The 16,295-nt window shown below is 50.3% G+C and overlaps 1 protein-coding gene across 3 annotated transcripts in view; it reads left to right on the top strand.

Annotated features, from left to right (window-relative positions):
- Positions 1-16,295, top strand: part of LOC144177877 (lysyl oxidase homolog 2-like) — a 374,790-nt gene that overhangs the window by 166,597 nt on the left and 191,898 nt on the right. For 2 of the 3 annotated variants that reach the window (XM_077705469.1, XM_077705460.1), the window contains exon 3: positions 15,816-15,997. The exons of the other annotated variant lie outside the window; for it this stretch is intronic. In XM_077705469.1, coding sequence (XP_077561595.1) covers positions 15,816-15,997 — 182 coding nt within the window. The remainder of the gene's footprint in view (positions 1-15,815; positions 15,998-16,295) is intronic. 3 annotated transcript variants of the gene reach the window in all.

Genomic DNA, 16,295 nt, shown 5'->3' with positions numbered 1-16,295 from the left:
TTTCGAAATTGATGCTTGAGAAATGCCGGCTTACTGTAAACATACAAAACACGCTGCAATTATAAATTACCACGCCGTGCACCTAATGAAAACTAAATATAGCCTTGCCCGAACCCACTCGAAGGCGTTAAAAACTCGCGTTCATACCGTTCATACATTGCGGACAAGCCGCGAAAAGTAAACATCAGCCGTGCAGAGTACAGGCTACGGCAGTGATCGTTAATGAAATCTGGGCATGACTATAAAAACATCATAGGGTAAATAGGCTCTGATTAAGCCAAACTGCAGACCATAACAATACTTTTAAGCATGCATGTGCGGCGAAGCGATCTGATCACCGTTCTCGCGTCATTCGTTTACCAGGCAATACGAGCAGATCGCGCGGTGAGATCATAAGTGAGCGACGCGTTTCCGTCGCTGTTACAAGGTGTTTCCTTGCACACACGCGTCCCGTCCCCAGTATTTCTAAATGAATTTACAGCGTACTTTTCTTGGCATCAGTTGCATCGTCCTTGGCGTTAGCTGGCTGCGTAGCTGTGGGTCGCGATGGTAGCAACTATCTAAAACGCGGCGGTGTCGCCGGGAACAAGCGAGTCACTGATTGCTTGCCCGAATTATTTGGTTTACAGACAACTTTTTTGCTAATTTGCATCAAATCCACAAGGAGCGGGCGAGACGGTGGCCATAACAAAAAACACGCTTCCGCATACGCACGGGAAATGTGTTCTAGCAGACGACAACACGATTCGGCGTCCTACAAGTGACGTCACTCGTAGGTGGCGCCACGGTATGTCCTCGAGGCCAATAGACGAGACTTTGGGAACAGATGCGGAATGTGTTAAGACCAAGTTCGTTTGCGGTTTGTCGTGGGAGGTTTTGGTGCCTCTGAGAATGTCTGAGCGATTCAGGTTTCGTGCTCTGTCTATAGCGTTGTCAATTATTTCAACGGGATATTTTTGTTTCAGAAGTGCACTGCGTAGCTCCTTACAATTATCATTGAAGTCCTCTTCCTTTGAGCAAATTCGACGAAAACGATGAGCTTGGCTATAGGGAATTCCGGTTTTGCAATGTTTGACGTGACTGCTTTGAAAATGTAGGTACTGTTGCTTGTCGGTCGGTTTTCGGTACAGTTTAGTTATCAGTTTGCCCTCTGAGACGGTGACGTTTACGTCAAGAAAATTAACAGTAGACGGGGAGTATTGGTAAGAAAAAGAAATGGAGGGATGGGCAGAGTTGAACGCGTCTATGAAGGTTATCAGATTCGTCTGCCCGTGGGTCCAAATCAGGAATACATCATCAATGAAGCGCTTATAATAGAGTGGCTTTAAGCTCTGGCTATTCAGAAATTCACCCTCTAGGACGCCCATAAATATATTGGCATAGTTTGGCCCTACGAGTGTTCCCATAGATGTGCCACTTATTTGGACGTAGTGTTTTCCATCGAACTCAAAATTGTTAAGCTCTAGAATTAGCCGAAGAAGAGTGCTTAGTGTAGAGCCATCAACAAGTTTGTCAAAGGTTGCTTCTCTGTAAGCGTGAGTTACTGCTCGGATTCCATCGTCGTGCGGAATATTTGTGTAGAGTGACGCAACATCCATTGTAACCAGGAGGGAATTGCTGGGAATATCCAAATCCAAAACGTCCGAAAGGAAGTGGTTAGTATCTTTAATGTAGGAAGGAAAACTAGGTGGTATGATGCTAATTATCGAGTCCACGTACCTCGAAAGGTGTTCCGTGACGGTGCCTACCCCCGCGACGATTGGGCGGCCGGGATTATCTTTTTGTGGATTTTTGGCAGCAAGTAAAACCTGCCAGCTACAGGATTAAGCTGAACAAGTGAATGGGCGGTTCTTTCTGCCATTACTCCATCCTTCACCAATTGAGTGAGATGTTCTGTAACGGTTTCTTTAAAGTTGGCTGTAGGATAATTTTCGAGTGGTTTGTAGAATGACGAGTCTGATAGCTGCCCCTGTGCTTCTTTAACGTAGTCAAGCTGGTTATGTATTACTATTGCACCACCTTTGTCAGCTGGTTAAATTACAATATCAGTTTGGTGAGAGAGGGATTCTAATGATTTTTTTTCACTAGTGGAGAGGTTATGGCGGAAGGTAGACTGCTTTTTGTAAGCTTCAATGATGTCTTGTAGCACAGCTTTGATATACATATCTAAGCACTCGTCCCGCTGGGGGGGGGGGGGGGGGGTGGTGTCCAGTGTTGAGGGCTTGGAAGCAATTTAGCAGTGTCACTACATGTTTCGCGGTCATGAAAGTATTCCTTCAACCTCATGGTACGGGCAAAATTTTCCAGATCTTTAAAAAGCAGGAATTCGGAAAAAACCCCTGTTGTTGGGCAAAAACTCAAACCCCTAGAAAGTATGCTCAAATCGGCATTGGACAAAACCGCATCTGACAAGTTGACTATGTTACTACTCTCGACATCTTCTTGCTGTGTGACTGGTAAGGTGCTAACAGGGGACCCGTCTGGTTTAGGGATAACATTATCACGCGAGAATTTTTTGGCCTTGACATGAGAAAGCTTATCTCGAACCTTTAATTCGTGCGAGGCCAATGACTCGATCTCATGTTTGTTGAGATGGGGAAAGAGAAGTTTTTCGTTCCTTACCAAAAGTTCAAAATTTGTCTGGTAGTGATCGATAATTATGCGTATCATGTCCAATGAAGCGGATCTGAGCACACTGTCCCACTTTTCCTTATTTGCAGGCGACAACTCAGATGTGGCTGGTTTTAATTCTATTGCAAGACCTTTGGGCACAATGGAGGAATTGAGGTACTGTTTAAGAGTGGAGGCATGCATCTCATATCGGACGCGTTTGTCGGTTAGTTTTCTGGCATCTAAAAATTTCCTAGAGACATTATGGTTGGTTGCGTTACCGGCATCAGTAGGGCACAGTCAATCCTTGCGGCCGCGGGGCGGGAACTTTGAAGTGTTCGAACGGAGGTTGTACTGCGGGCTCGAAGAGGTTGCAGTGGAAGGCACCGCAGGGGCAGCGGCCGAGGCGGCGTAGCTGCGCGGCCGCGCCGCGGCGTCCGCGAAGGGACGGCTCCGCCGGCGCGGAGTTGGTCGGCCAGGTCGAAGACCAGGTTGTAGACGGGCCCCTCCTGCTGAGGCACATGCCATGGAGGTGGCTGGCCATGAGAGCGACGCCTTCGAAGCTGGGGTGAAGGCCGTCTGCTGCAAGAACTCGTGCCGCAGGATGGAACTGCAGCTCGTGGTCAATGTAGAACAGCGTTCTTGATCGTCGGCAGTAGTTCCGGAGAAGCCGATTGAAGAAGGGGTTTGAGTTTTTGCCCAACAACAGGGGTTTTTTCCGAATTCCTGCTTTTTAAAGATCTGGAAAATTTTGCCCGTACTATGAGGTTGAAGGAATACTTTCATGACCGCGTAACTGCTAAATTGCTTCCAAGCCCTCAACACTGGACACCACCCCCCCAGCGGGCCGAGTGCTTAGATATGTATATCAAAGCTGTGCAACAAGACATCATTGAAGCTTACAAAAAGCAGTCTACCTTCCGCCATAACCTCTCCATCAGTGAAAAAAAATTCATTAGAAACCCTCTCTCACCGCACTGATATTGTAATTAAACCAGCTGACAAAGGTGGTGCAATAGTAATACTTAACCAGGTTGACTACGTTAAAGAAGCACAAAGGCAGCTATCAGACTCGTCATTCTACAAACCACTCGAAAATGATCCTACAGCTGACTTTAAAGAAACCGTTAAAGAACATCTCACTCAATTGGTGAAGGATGGAGTAATGGCAGAAAGAACCGCCCATTCACTTGTTCAGCTTAATCCTGTAGCTGGCAGGTTTTACTTGCTGCCAAAAATCCACAAAAAGATAATCCCGGCCGCCCAATCGTCGCGGGGGTAGGCACCGTCACGGAACACCTTTCGAGGTACGTGGACTCGATAATTAGCATCATACCACCTAGTTTTCCTTCCTACATTAAAGATACTAACCACTTCCTTTCGGACGTTTTGGATTTGGATATTCCCAGCAATTCCCTCCTGGTTACAATGGATGTTGCGTCACTCTACACAAATATTCCGCACGACGATGGAATCCGAGCAGTAACTCACGCTTACAGAGAAGCAACCTTTGACAAACTTGTTGATGGCTCTACACTAAGCACTCTTCTTCGGCTAATTCTAGAGCTTAACAATTTTGAGTTCGATGGAAAACACTACGTCCAAATAAGTGGCACATCTATGGGAACACTCGTAGGGCCAAACTATGCCAATATATTTATGGGCGTCCTAGAGGGTGAATTTCTGAATAGCCAGAGCTTAAAGCCACTCTATTATAAGCGCTTCATTGATGATGTATTCCTGATTTGGACCCACGGGCAGACGAATCTGATAACCTTCATAGACGCGTTCAACTCTGCGCATCCCTCCATTTCTTTTTCTTACCAATACTCCCCGTCTACTGTTAATTTTCTTGACGTAAACGTCACCGTCTCAGAGGGCAAACTGATAACTAAACTGTACCGAAAACCGACCGACAAGCAACAGTACCTACATTTTCAAAGCAGTCACGTCAAACATTGCAAAACCGGAATTCCCTATAGCCAAGCTCATCGTTTTCGTCGAATTTGCTCAAAGGAAGAGGACTTCAATGATAATTGTAAGGAGCTACGCAGTGCACTTCTGAAACAAAAATATCCCGTTGAAATAATTGACAACGCTATAGACAGAGCACGAAACCTGAATCGCTCAGACATTCTCAGAGGCACCAAAACCTCCCACGACAAACCCCAAACGAACTTGGTCTTAACACATTCCGCATCTGTTCCCAAAGTCTCGTCTATACTAAAAAAGCACTATAACATTCTTACCCAAAGTGAGCGCCTAAAACATATTTTTCCCGAACCCCCACGGGTTGTGTACAGGAGAAACAAAAACATTAGGGATGTCCTGACCTCATCCAAAATAAGGACTCAAACGACCGGCGGATGCAGTCCTTGCGGGAAGCCTCGATGTCAAATATGCACGCACATGTCCACAACGGATACCGCGGTCAGTTCAGCCTCTGACTTTCGTCTAAAAATCAAAGGAAACCTGAACTGTGATAGTTCCAATGTGGTATATTTGCTCGAGTGTACGGTGTGCCACCTACAATACATCGGGCAAACACAAAAGTCGTTCAGATCTAGGTTTATTAATCACAAGTCACATTCCAAAACTCTGCCATCTCTCCCGTTGTCAAAACACGTTAACCTTCCTGGGCACTCTTTTGACCACGTCAGAGCCACGATATTAGAATCTGGGTTTCGCTCTCACCATGATCGACTAATCCGCGAATCGTATCTCATTTACAAGTTCAAATCTGCATCTTCAGGCATTAATGAGAGTTGTGGGAAATTATCGTCTTTGGTGGGTACCTAAGCCATTTTCACTGTTTTCCTTTCACCGTTTTTTTTTTTCTTTTTCTTGTTTCATTCGCCCTACCGAACACTGTCAGCCACCACACGTTTCCCCCCTCCCCCCTCCCCACCCTTGTCTGTCTCCCCTTTTTTTTCGTGGAATAGTAGCTGCATTCCCAGTACGCCTCCGCTCCCGCGGTTGGCAGCCCCCTTTGGGGGGTTAAATCTGTTATCGCGAACGCGCTGTCCGCGAGGTCACCCACCATCTTCTTCGATGTTGCACGGTTCCCCCACCCCTCCGCTTCTTGGACTGTCAATCATTACTCACTTCTTTGCATGCCTCCATCATGCTGTGACATGCTTTTGTTGTATACACAGAAACTTGTTGACCCTTACTGGCTACCGATTCAATAGTTGCTTTCACGCATGACACACCTAGTTACTTCCTACCTGGCTAAATAATTGGTTGCGTTGCTGGCACGTGCGCTCTTCTGTGACTTCTGTGAACTTGTAAAGTGCCCTGACATTCCCCAAGCCGCCGGTAATTGGTGTTTTTAGGAATGGATGCGTCACCGGCGGCTTCTGTTCTGTATTTATTTGTTGTTCGTGTACTTTGCATTTCGAGTGTCGAGACGTGTGTAATTCGTATGAAAAGTGTATTTAAACAACTCCCTACCCTGTTTTTTTTTTTTTTTGATGCAGTTGAATATTGCTGGCCTTTTTAGAAAAGAGTTTGTCATCATGTATAGTGCCACATGTATAATGCCTTCCCTTCCCTGTTCCCTCGCCCCAAACCCGGCAATGATGTTAAAAAAAGGGTACACTGCAGCACACCCTCTGCACCTATATAAGCGTGCGTGTTCCAATGTTGTATGTTACTCAAGATGAAGACTGGTCCCGCAGTCGAAACGTCAGTAAACCACTGTTTTTGTTTTTAATCGTGCGTCTACCATTTTCACAAGTATATATATATATATATATATATATATATATATATATATATATATAGATATATGTATGTATATATATATATAACGGTGAATCAGAATACGTAATGAGAGGCTCGTTGAATCAAGACAGAAATACGGGTTGGCAAAGGGGAGAATGTGGTGGGTCATTGAAACAGGTAAAGATTTGGAAAGACAGAAAGACGTTTCTCTCGCAGTCTCTCGCGCTCGGCTGGGCGCGAGAGACTGCGAGATGCTGGAATCCTGTCCAGAAAATGAGAAAAGCCCAGCCACCCCCGCCATCACAAGGTACGATCTCCGAAAACACTGTGGCTCTGCACGTCGCATTTACATGAATTGACATATTGGCCGCGCAAATTTTCCGACCTCCTCTCCCTCAGATGACACGCGTGATCAGCTGCCCACGCTTAATTTATTTAAGATAAGGAAAACCTCTGACAAGCTGGTGCACCATGACCTACATGCGGGTACACTCAAAACATATCTAAATGCTGGGATCGCCTCCCGGGGCCTTCTTCTATCATTAACACCATAGATGCATACCTTTAACAAACGAGAAACAGAAAATTGGAACGAAATTCTTAAATCCGCATCACTTCAGCTAACTAAAATCGTGGTGGATCATTGTGATAATACACTCGCGTCTCTGAGGGCGGAGGAGTTTCGTGCTAGGAATAATATTCTCCTTTCTGCGCTGGAGGAGCAAACTGGAAGTTATGCTCAAGGGATAAAGTTCCATACTCGAACGAGTTTTCTCAAATCAATTCAGCTCTGTATCACGCGCACATTGGGAGTCAACCTAAAATTACACCCCCAATTCGGCCCTGCAAGTCGAAAGAAATGCGAAAGACTCAAAAGAACATAGATGAAAACATAATTAACCTCTCCGTGGTGCAGCTTACTATTAATGAGCGGTCGTTAATCTCGCGCGAGCTGACATTTTGCCCAAGTACCGGCCGATACAATGAGTTTAGCTTGCTGAAAGATCTGGACAATTTTTCACGAAATTTGCGCCTAGATGAATATTTTTTCGATAAGCCGGAGAAAGAGCGCACTGCCCCAACCTCCCTCAATGTAGGGCGGCAGTGGACACAAAAATCGGAGCGGGAAAAACCCTTGGACTCGTACATTGAGGCAGTTCAAAGAGACGTCCTGCGGGCTTATAACGCTCGCAAACCAGGATCCCAGAACCTTTCTAAAGAGGAGCGCGAAGCATTTAAGGCACTGGGTGATCGAACAGACATTTTCATAAAACCGGCCGATAAAGGGAGAGGGATTTTAATACTTCGTAAAGCAGACTACATTAAAGAAGGCCACCGTCAGTTAAATAACGAATTTTTCAACCAAAAACTTGACGCACATCCAACGGTTGAACATCAGGAAATAATAACAACATTAAATATTTTTGTCAAAACTGGGAAAAGAGAGCCACACCTCTCTAAAGCACTTACAGCTCCACACAGAAGGCCAGGAAGGTTTTACATGCTGCCTAAAGTTCATAAAGAAGGGAACCCAGGTAGACCAATAATTTCGGGAAGAGGCACTGTAACCGAACCAATATCAAGCTACATAGACTCCCTGATTAGGAAAATACCCCCTACCAATTCGACGCATCTTCGTGATACTAACCACTTCCCACGGGAAATCGACAACATAAAAATCCCTGATGGCCTTCCTTGTAACTCTAGATGTAACTTCTCTGTACACAAATATACCTCCCCGAGATGGGATTGAAGCCCTGGTTGAGTCTGTCGGGAACCGCGGCGTAGCAGTGCAGCGCAAGAGAGAGAGTACTAGCGTGGCAGGCTTTTGGAATCGAACTGCCAGTGCGTGCTCATGCACCCAGCACGCGCAGCTCGTCTCTTTATTGTCGTCGTCTTTAATAGCCAGCACCTTGGCGCCGGATAACAGCGCTGACAAAAGGCCGCTACAGGGCCCCCCGCCCAGACGGAATGTCGAACCTCACGTGACGGCGAGGCAGATGAGCGTTCGATTTGGGGGCGAGGAGTTGAGTGTTTATGCCTGTGATGTCTGAGCGGAGTTCGTTGGGTGGCGTCTCGAGGTGGGCCGGTTTGAGGCGGTCCAACGAGACGACTTCTTCTCGGCCATTCAACAGTATGGTGGCGTACTTCTGGGTCTGGTTAAGGACACGGTACGGCCCGTCGTAGGAGGGAGTAAGAGGCGCCTTTACAGCGTCTCGCCTGAGGAAGACGTGTGTCGAAGACGCCAAGTCGGGATGCACAAAGATGCGGTGGTCGCAGGTGCTGCATGCAGTCCTGTAGGCGTTGGAGGTACTCAAGCGGCTGGGGCGAGGAGGCCGAAGGGACGAACAAGTCCCCAGGAAGCCGCAGGGGTGCGCCGTAGACAAGTTCAGCAGACAAGTTCAACAGCCGAGGTCGCGACGAAGGACGGCACGCAGGCCAAGAAGCACTACGGGAAGGTGATCGACCCAGTGTTGTCGATCCAAACGCGCAGTGAGAGCACTTTTTAGCTTGCGATGGAGCCGCTCAACGATGCCGTTGGCACATGGATGGTACGCCGTGGTATGGCAGTGTTTTGTGCCAAGCAAGCGGCTGAGGGAAGTAAACAGAGTACATTGAAACTGCCTGCCTCGATCCGTGGTAACAATGCCTTGGCATCCGGAACGGCAAACCCATGCCGAAACGAAGGCTTTTGCGACCGTTTCTGCCGTGATGTCCGGGATCGGTACGGCTTCGGGCCAACGGGTGAAGCGGTCAACCATTGTCAGAATGTAGCGGCAATCACGAGAGGGAGGAAATGGCCCGACCAAATCCAGATGCACGTGGTCAAAGCGACAGCTAGGCGGCAAAAAAGGCTGCGTGGGAGTCTTCGTGTGGCGGGTCACCTTGGCTGTCTGACAAGCGAGGCACGAACGGGCCCTTTGGCGGACATCCGCATTGATGCTCGGCCAGACGTACCTCTGTGTAACGAGGTGCTGAGTGGTTCGGATGCTGGGGTGGCAGATGTCGTGGACCGAGTGAAAAACAGCACGGCGAAAGGCAGCCGGAACGAAGGGTCGAGGCGCCGCCGCTGACATGTCACACCACAGTGAGCCAGGAACGAACGGATGAGGCATAAGTTGTAGACGGAGGGAACCCGGGTGGTCCCGGAGTGCTTTCAGCTCAGGGTCTTCAATTTGCGCCTGAGCTAGGCGTTCCCAGTCCACAGCAGATGCAGCACTGCCGATGGAGGTAATGCGTGAAAGTGCGTCAGCAGCCTCGTTGTCGGTACCTTTGATGTGCCGAATGTCCGTCGTGAATTCCGAAATATACGCGAGGGGACGGAGCTCCCGTGCGACGTATTTGGAGGAGTTCGTACGGAAAACGTACGCCAGAGGCTTATGGTCCGTGAGAACGTGAAAGGGCTGGCCCTCCAAAAAGTGCCGCAAGTGCTGGATGGTGGCGTAAATGGCGAGCAGCTCACGACCAAAAACGCTATAGCGCGTCTCGGCAGGTTGGAGCTTCCGAGAGAAGAAACCCAGCGGGTGCCACTCGGAGTCAATTCTCTGCTGGAGAACAGCGCCAATTGCATCGCTGGAAGCATCCACCATGATGCGAGTGGGGACGTCGATTCTAGGGTGGATGAGAAGCACCGAATCGGCGACGGCTTGTTTAGCAGCGTTGAAAGCCGACTGAGCTTCGGCAGACCATGGAAATCGCGGATGAGGAGCTCTTGGTTGTGCGCAGAAGCTCAGTCAGTGGATGCAGAAGTTCGGCACAGTGGGGTATAAAGCGTCGCGAGAAATTCACTAGGCCCAGGAACTCACGAAGCTGGCGGAGGCTGGTAGGTTCGGGGAAGTCCTTCACGGCTTGAACGTGAGAGGGTAAAGGGCGAATTCCTTGCGCCGAGATGTGATGGCCCAGGATCTCGAGCTCGGAAGCCCCGAAGACGCATTTCTGGCGTTGACAACCAGGCCAAATTGTTGGAGGCGTTCAAAGAGTTCTCGGAGGTGACGCTCGTGATCTTGGGGAGTGCGACTCGCGACGAGGATGTCGTCAATGTACGCACATACAGCCGGAAGGCCGCGCGTCACCTCGGCAATGAACCTTTGAAATGTTTGAGCTGCGTTGCGTAGCCCAAAGGGCATGCGCACATACTCAAACAAGCCGAAAGGTGTAGTGATGGCCGTCTTCGGGATATCGGCAGGCTCGACGGGGATTTGGTGATACGCCTTGACAAGGTCCACTTTGCTAAAGATTGTGCACCCTTCCAAGTGGCTGGTGAAATCCTGGATGTGGGGTAAGGGGTAGCTGTCGTGGACAGTCTGAGCGTTGAGCGCCCGGTAATCGCCGCACGGGCGCCAGTCTCCACTTTTCTTTGGAACCATATGCAGTGGAGACGCGTGGTTGCTGGACGATGGACGGATAATACCGAGTTCCAGCATGTGCTCGAATTCACGTTTAGCAGTCGCCAGACGCTCACCGAAGAGGCGGCGCGGCCGAGCTGCGACTGGTGGACCGCGCGTGACGATGTGGTGGGTAACGCTGTGCTTGGACGGCTGCTTTAAGTTGCAAGGTCTCGTAACCTCAGGGAAGTCTTCGAGGATTCCTGCGTACGGGCATGAGGGAAGCAGCATGCGGATGCCAGTTGGAGCGACAGTAGACAGTACGCCCAGGATGGAAAGGCGTGTCTTGCTGTCAGTCAGGCGATGGTGACGCATGCTGACGTCGAGGTCAAAATGGGTGAGGAAATCGGAGCCGAGGATGGGCTGATTGACGTCGGCTACTACGAAGACCCACCGGAAGGCGCGCCGCAACCCGAGGTCGAGGGTGAGGGACCGCAGACCATACGTGGCGATTGAGGTAGAGTTCGCTGCACGAAGCGTAGGTCCAGGTGACTTAGAAGTAGGCTCATCCTTGGTGGCTGGTAATACACTGACCTCAGCACCCGTGTCCACAAGGAAGCGCAAACCAGAAATGCGATGCGTGACCAGAAAAAGGCGGCGAGGTTGTAAGGCGAGGTCACATGCCGCCTAGGGTGCCTCGATGCGCGCCCGCTCCGCTGAGGGTGGCGCCACTCTTTGAAGGGGTCGCCGCCGCCAAGACCGGTTCTCGGGAGGCGCCGCCACCATTTTCTTGCATCCCGCCCCCGCCGACTCCCGTGCTAGGCGCGCGAAAAGCGGCGCTCTTCACAAAGCCTCTTTGCAGAACGCCTGGGTGCTGCGTGCCCCAGTGTTCTAACAGCTCTAAAAATTTCTGGAGGATGTTTTCGTTTCTTAGAGACCCAAAAAAGCGGCTTCTAAGTTCTGTGGACGATGAAGATCAAGCGGTACAAGTGGCAGCCGACGAACCACTCCTGCATATGCAGTGTAAGTACAGTAGTGATCTCGCTTAGGATGAAGACGGGTGCGCATGGCCACCGGTACTATCAGAGCAGCCTACCGTGGGATGCGTGAAGCCGCACGCATGCGCTGTGCGTGTAGAGCGAGGCTATACTTCTAGCGCGCGCATCGCGTCATATCGGAGCGTCTGAATGTCGTCTGTTAACTTCATCGTGCTTGAAGCGTTGGAGAAATCGGCCGCTGTAAAAATAAGTGTAAACTTGAAACCGCAAGAAAGCTGTTTCTTAGTGAGCGGTTATCCGTTCATTAGCTTGAATGCAATGCAACTGGTTTGTCACATCGCAAGTTTCTAAACTCACCAGCATGCTTCAATGAGACTCCATAAAAAGATGACGTTAATTGAAACAGCAGTTTATTTGTTTTAATTGCCGCTGAAACCAAAGGAGCCCATGCACACAATGTTTGTCAAAAATAAATTGAGAGCTTAAATTGAGCTAGGGCACTACAACCCCGATTCAATTTATGGTGGAAAAGATACTTTGTGGTTTTTATTAGGCATGTTCGTACAAGGTTCGATGATTCGGTGTTCAAAGCGACGCACCATTAGCAGACGACGCACAGCATAGCAGAAGATGATCAGACGCTCCGATGACGCAATCCGGCGTTCAAAGCAAATTACGGCTCGACACGCACAGTGCATGCGCGATGCTTCGCGCGGCCGACGGTAGGCTGCTCTGATGGTACCGGCGCGCACGGGCTCCCATGTTCACCCTAAGCGAGATCACCACTGTACACGGCTTCTCAGCAGTGCCAAATCCATTTGGGGCTATTGTCAGCTTGTCTCTGTGGCTGTTTCTAGATACCAGACGTACGGTTTTATGCGTTTATGTTGGAGGTTTCATCACGCTTTTGCGGCCTTTTTATATTTGATTGATACAAACGGACGGGCCGATATGAAACGTGTGGCGCTTTGCATCTTCAGTTCTTTCATTTTGTATCATGAAATAAGGCGCTCGTTGCAAGAAGGTGTGCGACCTTTCTCATTTCTCAGTCCCGAAGCGTCATCCCGGCGCATCACGCGAATTCACCAAAAGTAAAGCTGTAGACTGGGCTAGTTGGTAATTCATAGTGATCAAATGTAGCGCAACAGAAACACACGGGATACACCATACCTTCGCTAATCATCTCAAAATAGAGAACCCTTCACCAAAACCGTACTCCTCTGAGCATCTACCCTAATAAGGAATGCATATCAAAAGTAAAGCCAAATCAAGCCCACACTGTTAGCGAGACCAGCTGTATCAAGGCGCGTCACGCAGCAAACGCGCGCCCCGCGTCCAGCGGATGCAAGAAAATGGCGGTCGCGCTGGCAGACGACGCGGTTGTCCTCACCCTCAGCGGAGCGGGAACGCATCGAGGCACCCTAATGCCGCCATCAGTGATCTCGCGTCGCGTTTCCCGACCAGCTGCATGGGGAAGTGCAGTGACGGGCGCGGTGCTGGAAAGTGCGATGGTACCAGCAGATAGACGACCTTCGAGGGCTGCGCGAGAAAGAGCCGCCTGGGGAAGACGAACCACGGCTAGGACGTGGGGAGAAGCCGCATCGGCGATCAGGAGATGTCCGAAGCGCTTTAATGGAAGCGGCAAGTTGATCGATCCGAGACTCTAAGCGGGACACGGCCGATAACTCTGCTGTCGAAGCGAGGCTGGCGACGGAGGGAGAAGTCGCGTCGTCAACTCTATCAGCAAGCTCGGCGGCGCGGTCGAGGCTCAAGTCCTCTGCAGCAGCTAAAACGATGCGAGTGGACTGTGGCAAGCGCTTCAGAAAGAGCTCCTTTAAAAGCGCACCGTTCGAGTCCACGTTGCCCGCGCCCACGAGCTGTCGCATGGTGTTGAGTAGTTGGGAAGGGCGGCGATCTCCAAGCTCTTCGTGGGTGAGCAGGTGCCGGAGGCGCGCGCTCTCGGACGCCGTAGTTCGGTCCAGAATACTCTGCTTGAGCCGCTGGTACGGAGCATCGTTCAAAGGTGCACCGATGACGTCTGCCACTTCATCAGCCACCTCAGGAGGAAGGTTGCAAAGCAAGTGGCGAAACCTAGTAGTCTCCGAGGTGACTCGGTGCAGATCGAAGACGGCTTCAACCTGGGCGAACCAAACGTGCGGGTTCTTGCGCACGAAAGTGGGTAGACGGAGCTGTAAGACTGCGACGTCCGGCGGCCGCGAGGAAACGTCAGGCAAACGAGGGCCCGATGGCGCGAGGTTGCTGGGGTCGATCATGTCTTAGTCCGGAGTCACCACTGTCGCAAACCGCGGCGTAGCAGTGCAGCGCAAGAGAGAGAGTACCAGCGTGGCAGGCTTTTGGAATCGAACTGCCAGTGCGTGCTCATGCACCCAGCACGCGCAGCTCGTCTCTTTATTGTCGTCGTCTTTAATAGCCAGCACCTTGGCGCCGGATAAGAGCGCTGACAAAAGGGCGCTACAAGTCCTATAGCATACATCTGGATCACGATTCTCCAAGCCCAGAAGTTATTGAAACTTTGACCAAGCTAGTGCTGGATTTAAATAGGTTTCAATTTCACAATCAGTATTACCTAAAAACAAACGGCACTGCGATGGGCACTCGAATGGCACCCAACTACGCTAATATATTCATGAACGATGTCGAAACAAAATTTCTATCAACCAGTGAAATTAGGCCATTTTTTTTACAAACGCTTTTTGGACGATGTATTCCTTATTTGGACCGGTTCGGAGGAGGACTTAATCGACTTCATCGAGTGTTTCCACACGCATTCCAAGCATCGCATTCACGTACACCTATTCAATCACGGAAATCAATTTCCTTGACGTACATATAAATACAGACAAAGGAGAATTGATCGCTACTGTGTACAAAAAACGTACCGATAGGCAGCAGTATCTGCACTTTGACAGTGGTCATGCGCGCCACTCCAAAACGAGTATCCCATACTCGCCGGCCAACCGATTAAGAGAATTGGTTCCCGCACCGAGGACTTCGAGGCAGACGCAGAAAACTTGCACAATGCACTCGCGAAGCAACAATACCCACCACCCATAGTGAACGACGCTATTTGCAAAGCGGCCCACCTTGATCGCCAAGAGTTGCTGCACCATGAAAAAGAACTAAACCAGAAAGGTAGAGGCAGCCTAGTTCTGACGTTCGCAGGCATTTCCCCAAACATAAACAAAATTTTGAAAAAGAACTTGAGAAGAACGGGCTCTAGAATCTCAGTCGCAGCCAGTGCCCGACGAGCAGACGAAATCCCGCCGCCTCCGCCGCCAAGCTTCGGATCGTTTGTAGCTCGCGAGCAGAACTTTCGACCTCCGAGCGGAGCGGTGCGCCGGAGAGAAACCGTGACGTAGGGGTCACGTGATGAGCACTCCTAGGAGCCAAACGGCGGATTTCTCCGTCATGTGAATACCCCTTTAGCGGCGGATAACAATAACGTGTGCAGCCAATGGGAAAGAAGAAAAACGACTCCAGTGTTCGGAATGACACGGGCCTCTATGCGATTGCCCTATCATCCTTGTGAACTTTCTTTATTGCATTTTGAACATCCCATTCGGGGCGCACAGCATTTCCATTGGGTTCGTAGCGGTCCACTTTGGGAGAGACGTGAAAGTGCGCGGGCGAAATGAGCCATGGCGTCATGGAGATGAAGGCCAGGTGCCACCGCCGGGTCTCCGACGACGGGAGAGGCCGCCAGCAATGCTGCTTCACCAGCCAAACTTTTAGGGAGATCACTGCCGGATACGCCACCAGTGTCGTGTAAAACGCAATGGCCTCGTGACGAGCGTGTACTACGGGGAAGGTGTTGCATAATTTTTCATTTATGTTAATGATACACACCCGCTCAACCAGCGGCAGGGGCCCAAGTGGCTTCGGAGTGATTGCTAAAAATGTCAAACCAAATAACCGTGTTTGCCGGCTTTCAACGCGTATCATTTCTCTGGACTTGCCGATATTTGCGGTCCCCTGCCACTGCTTCAGGAGCGGTGAATGTGTTTGGATGAAAGCAAACGTCGCGAGTGTGTGGGAGGAGTAGAATTCGCTCCGCATTCGTGTCAACTTATCAATCTGCGCCGCTGCAACAAGGCGGCTGGCGGCCAAGCTGTTCACCGCGCGTCCACCTGCGCAGGGCCCATCCTGATGGACAACCTGTACTGCACGGGGCAGGAGCAGCACATCGAGGAGTGCCCCTTCGATGGCTGGGGCGTTCACGACTGCGGAAGGGACGAAGCAGCGGGGGTCGAGTGCCTGCTGCCGCGGCCGCCGCCCACGACATCAGACCCGCCTGCGAGAGCCAAGAAGAAAATACGAGTGAGCAGACCACGTCTCACCTTCCCGCGTCCAATTTGAGCTACTCTGAAGAAAGCCTTACAGGGAAGCTGCTAAGAGGATGCGTGAACGTTACGCCGTATCCAAAAGCTCGTCGCGGTTGGGCATCCGAGTGTACGAGAGCAGGCCCGTTCCCATCTCCTGGTTAAAGGGACACTAAAGGGTGGAAACAATATTGACCATGCCGTTGAACGCGCCGACGCTACACAGTCGATGAGGCGCACCTGTGGAGGGCTCCGGATTAATTTTGACCACCTGGGGATCTTTAACGTGCGCCGAA

Source organism: Haemaphysalis longicornis, unplaced genomic scaffold, assembly GCF_048455015.1.
Source record: "Haemaphysalis longicornis isolate Haplotype H1 unplaced genomic scaffold, Haemaphysalis longicornis Haplotype H1 scaffold_1, whole genome shotgun sequence".
NCBI lineage: Eukaryota > Metazoa > Arthropoda > Arachnida > Ixodida > Ixodidae > Haemaphysalis > Haemaphysalis longicornis.
Note: the sequence above shows the minus strand (reverse complement) of the source record. Positions and strands in the feature narration are given on the sequence as shown.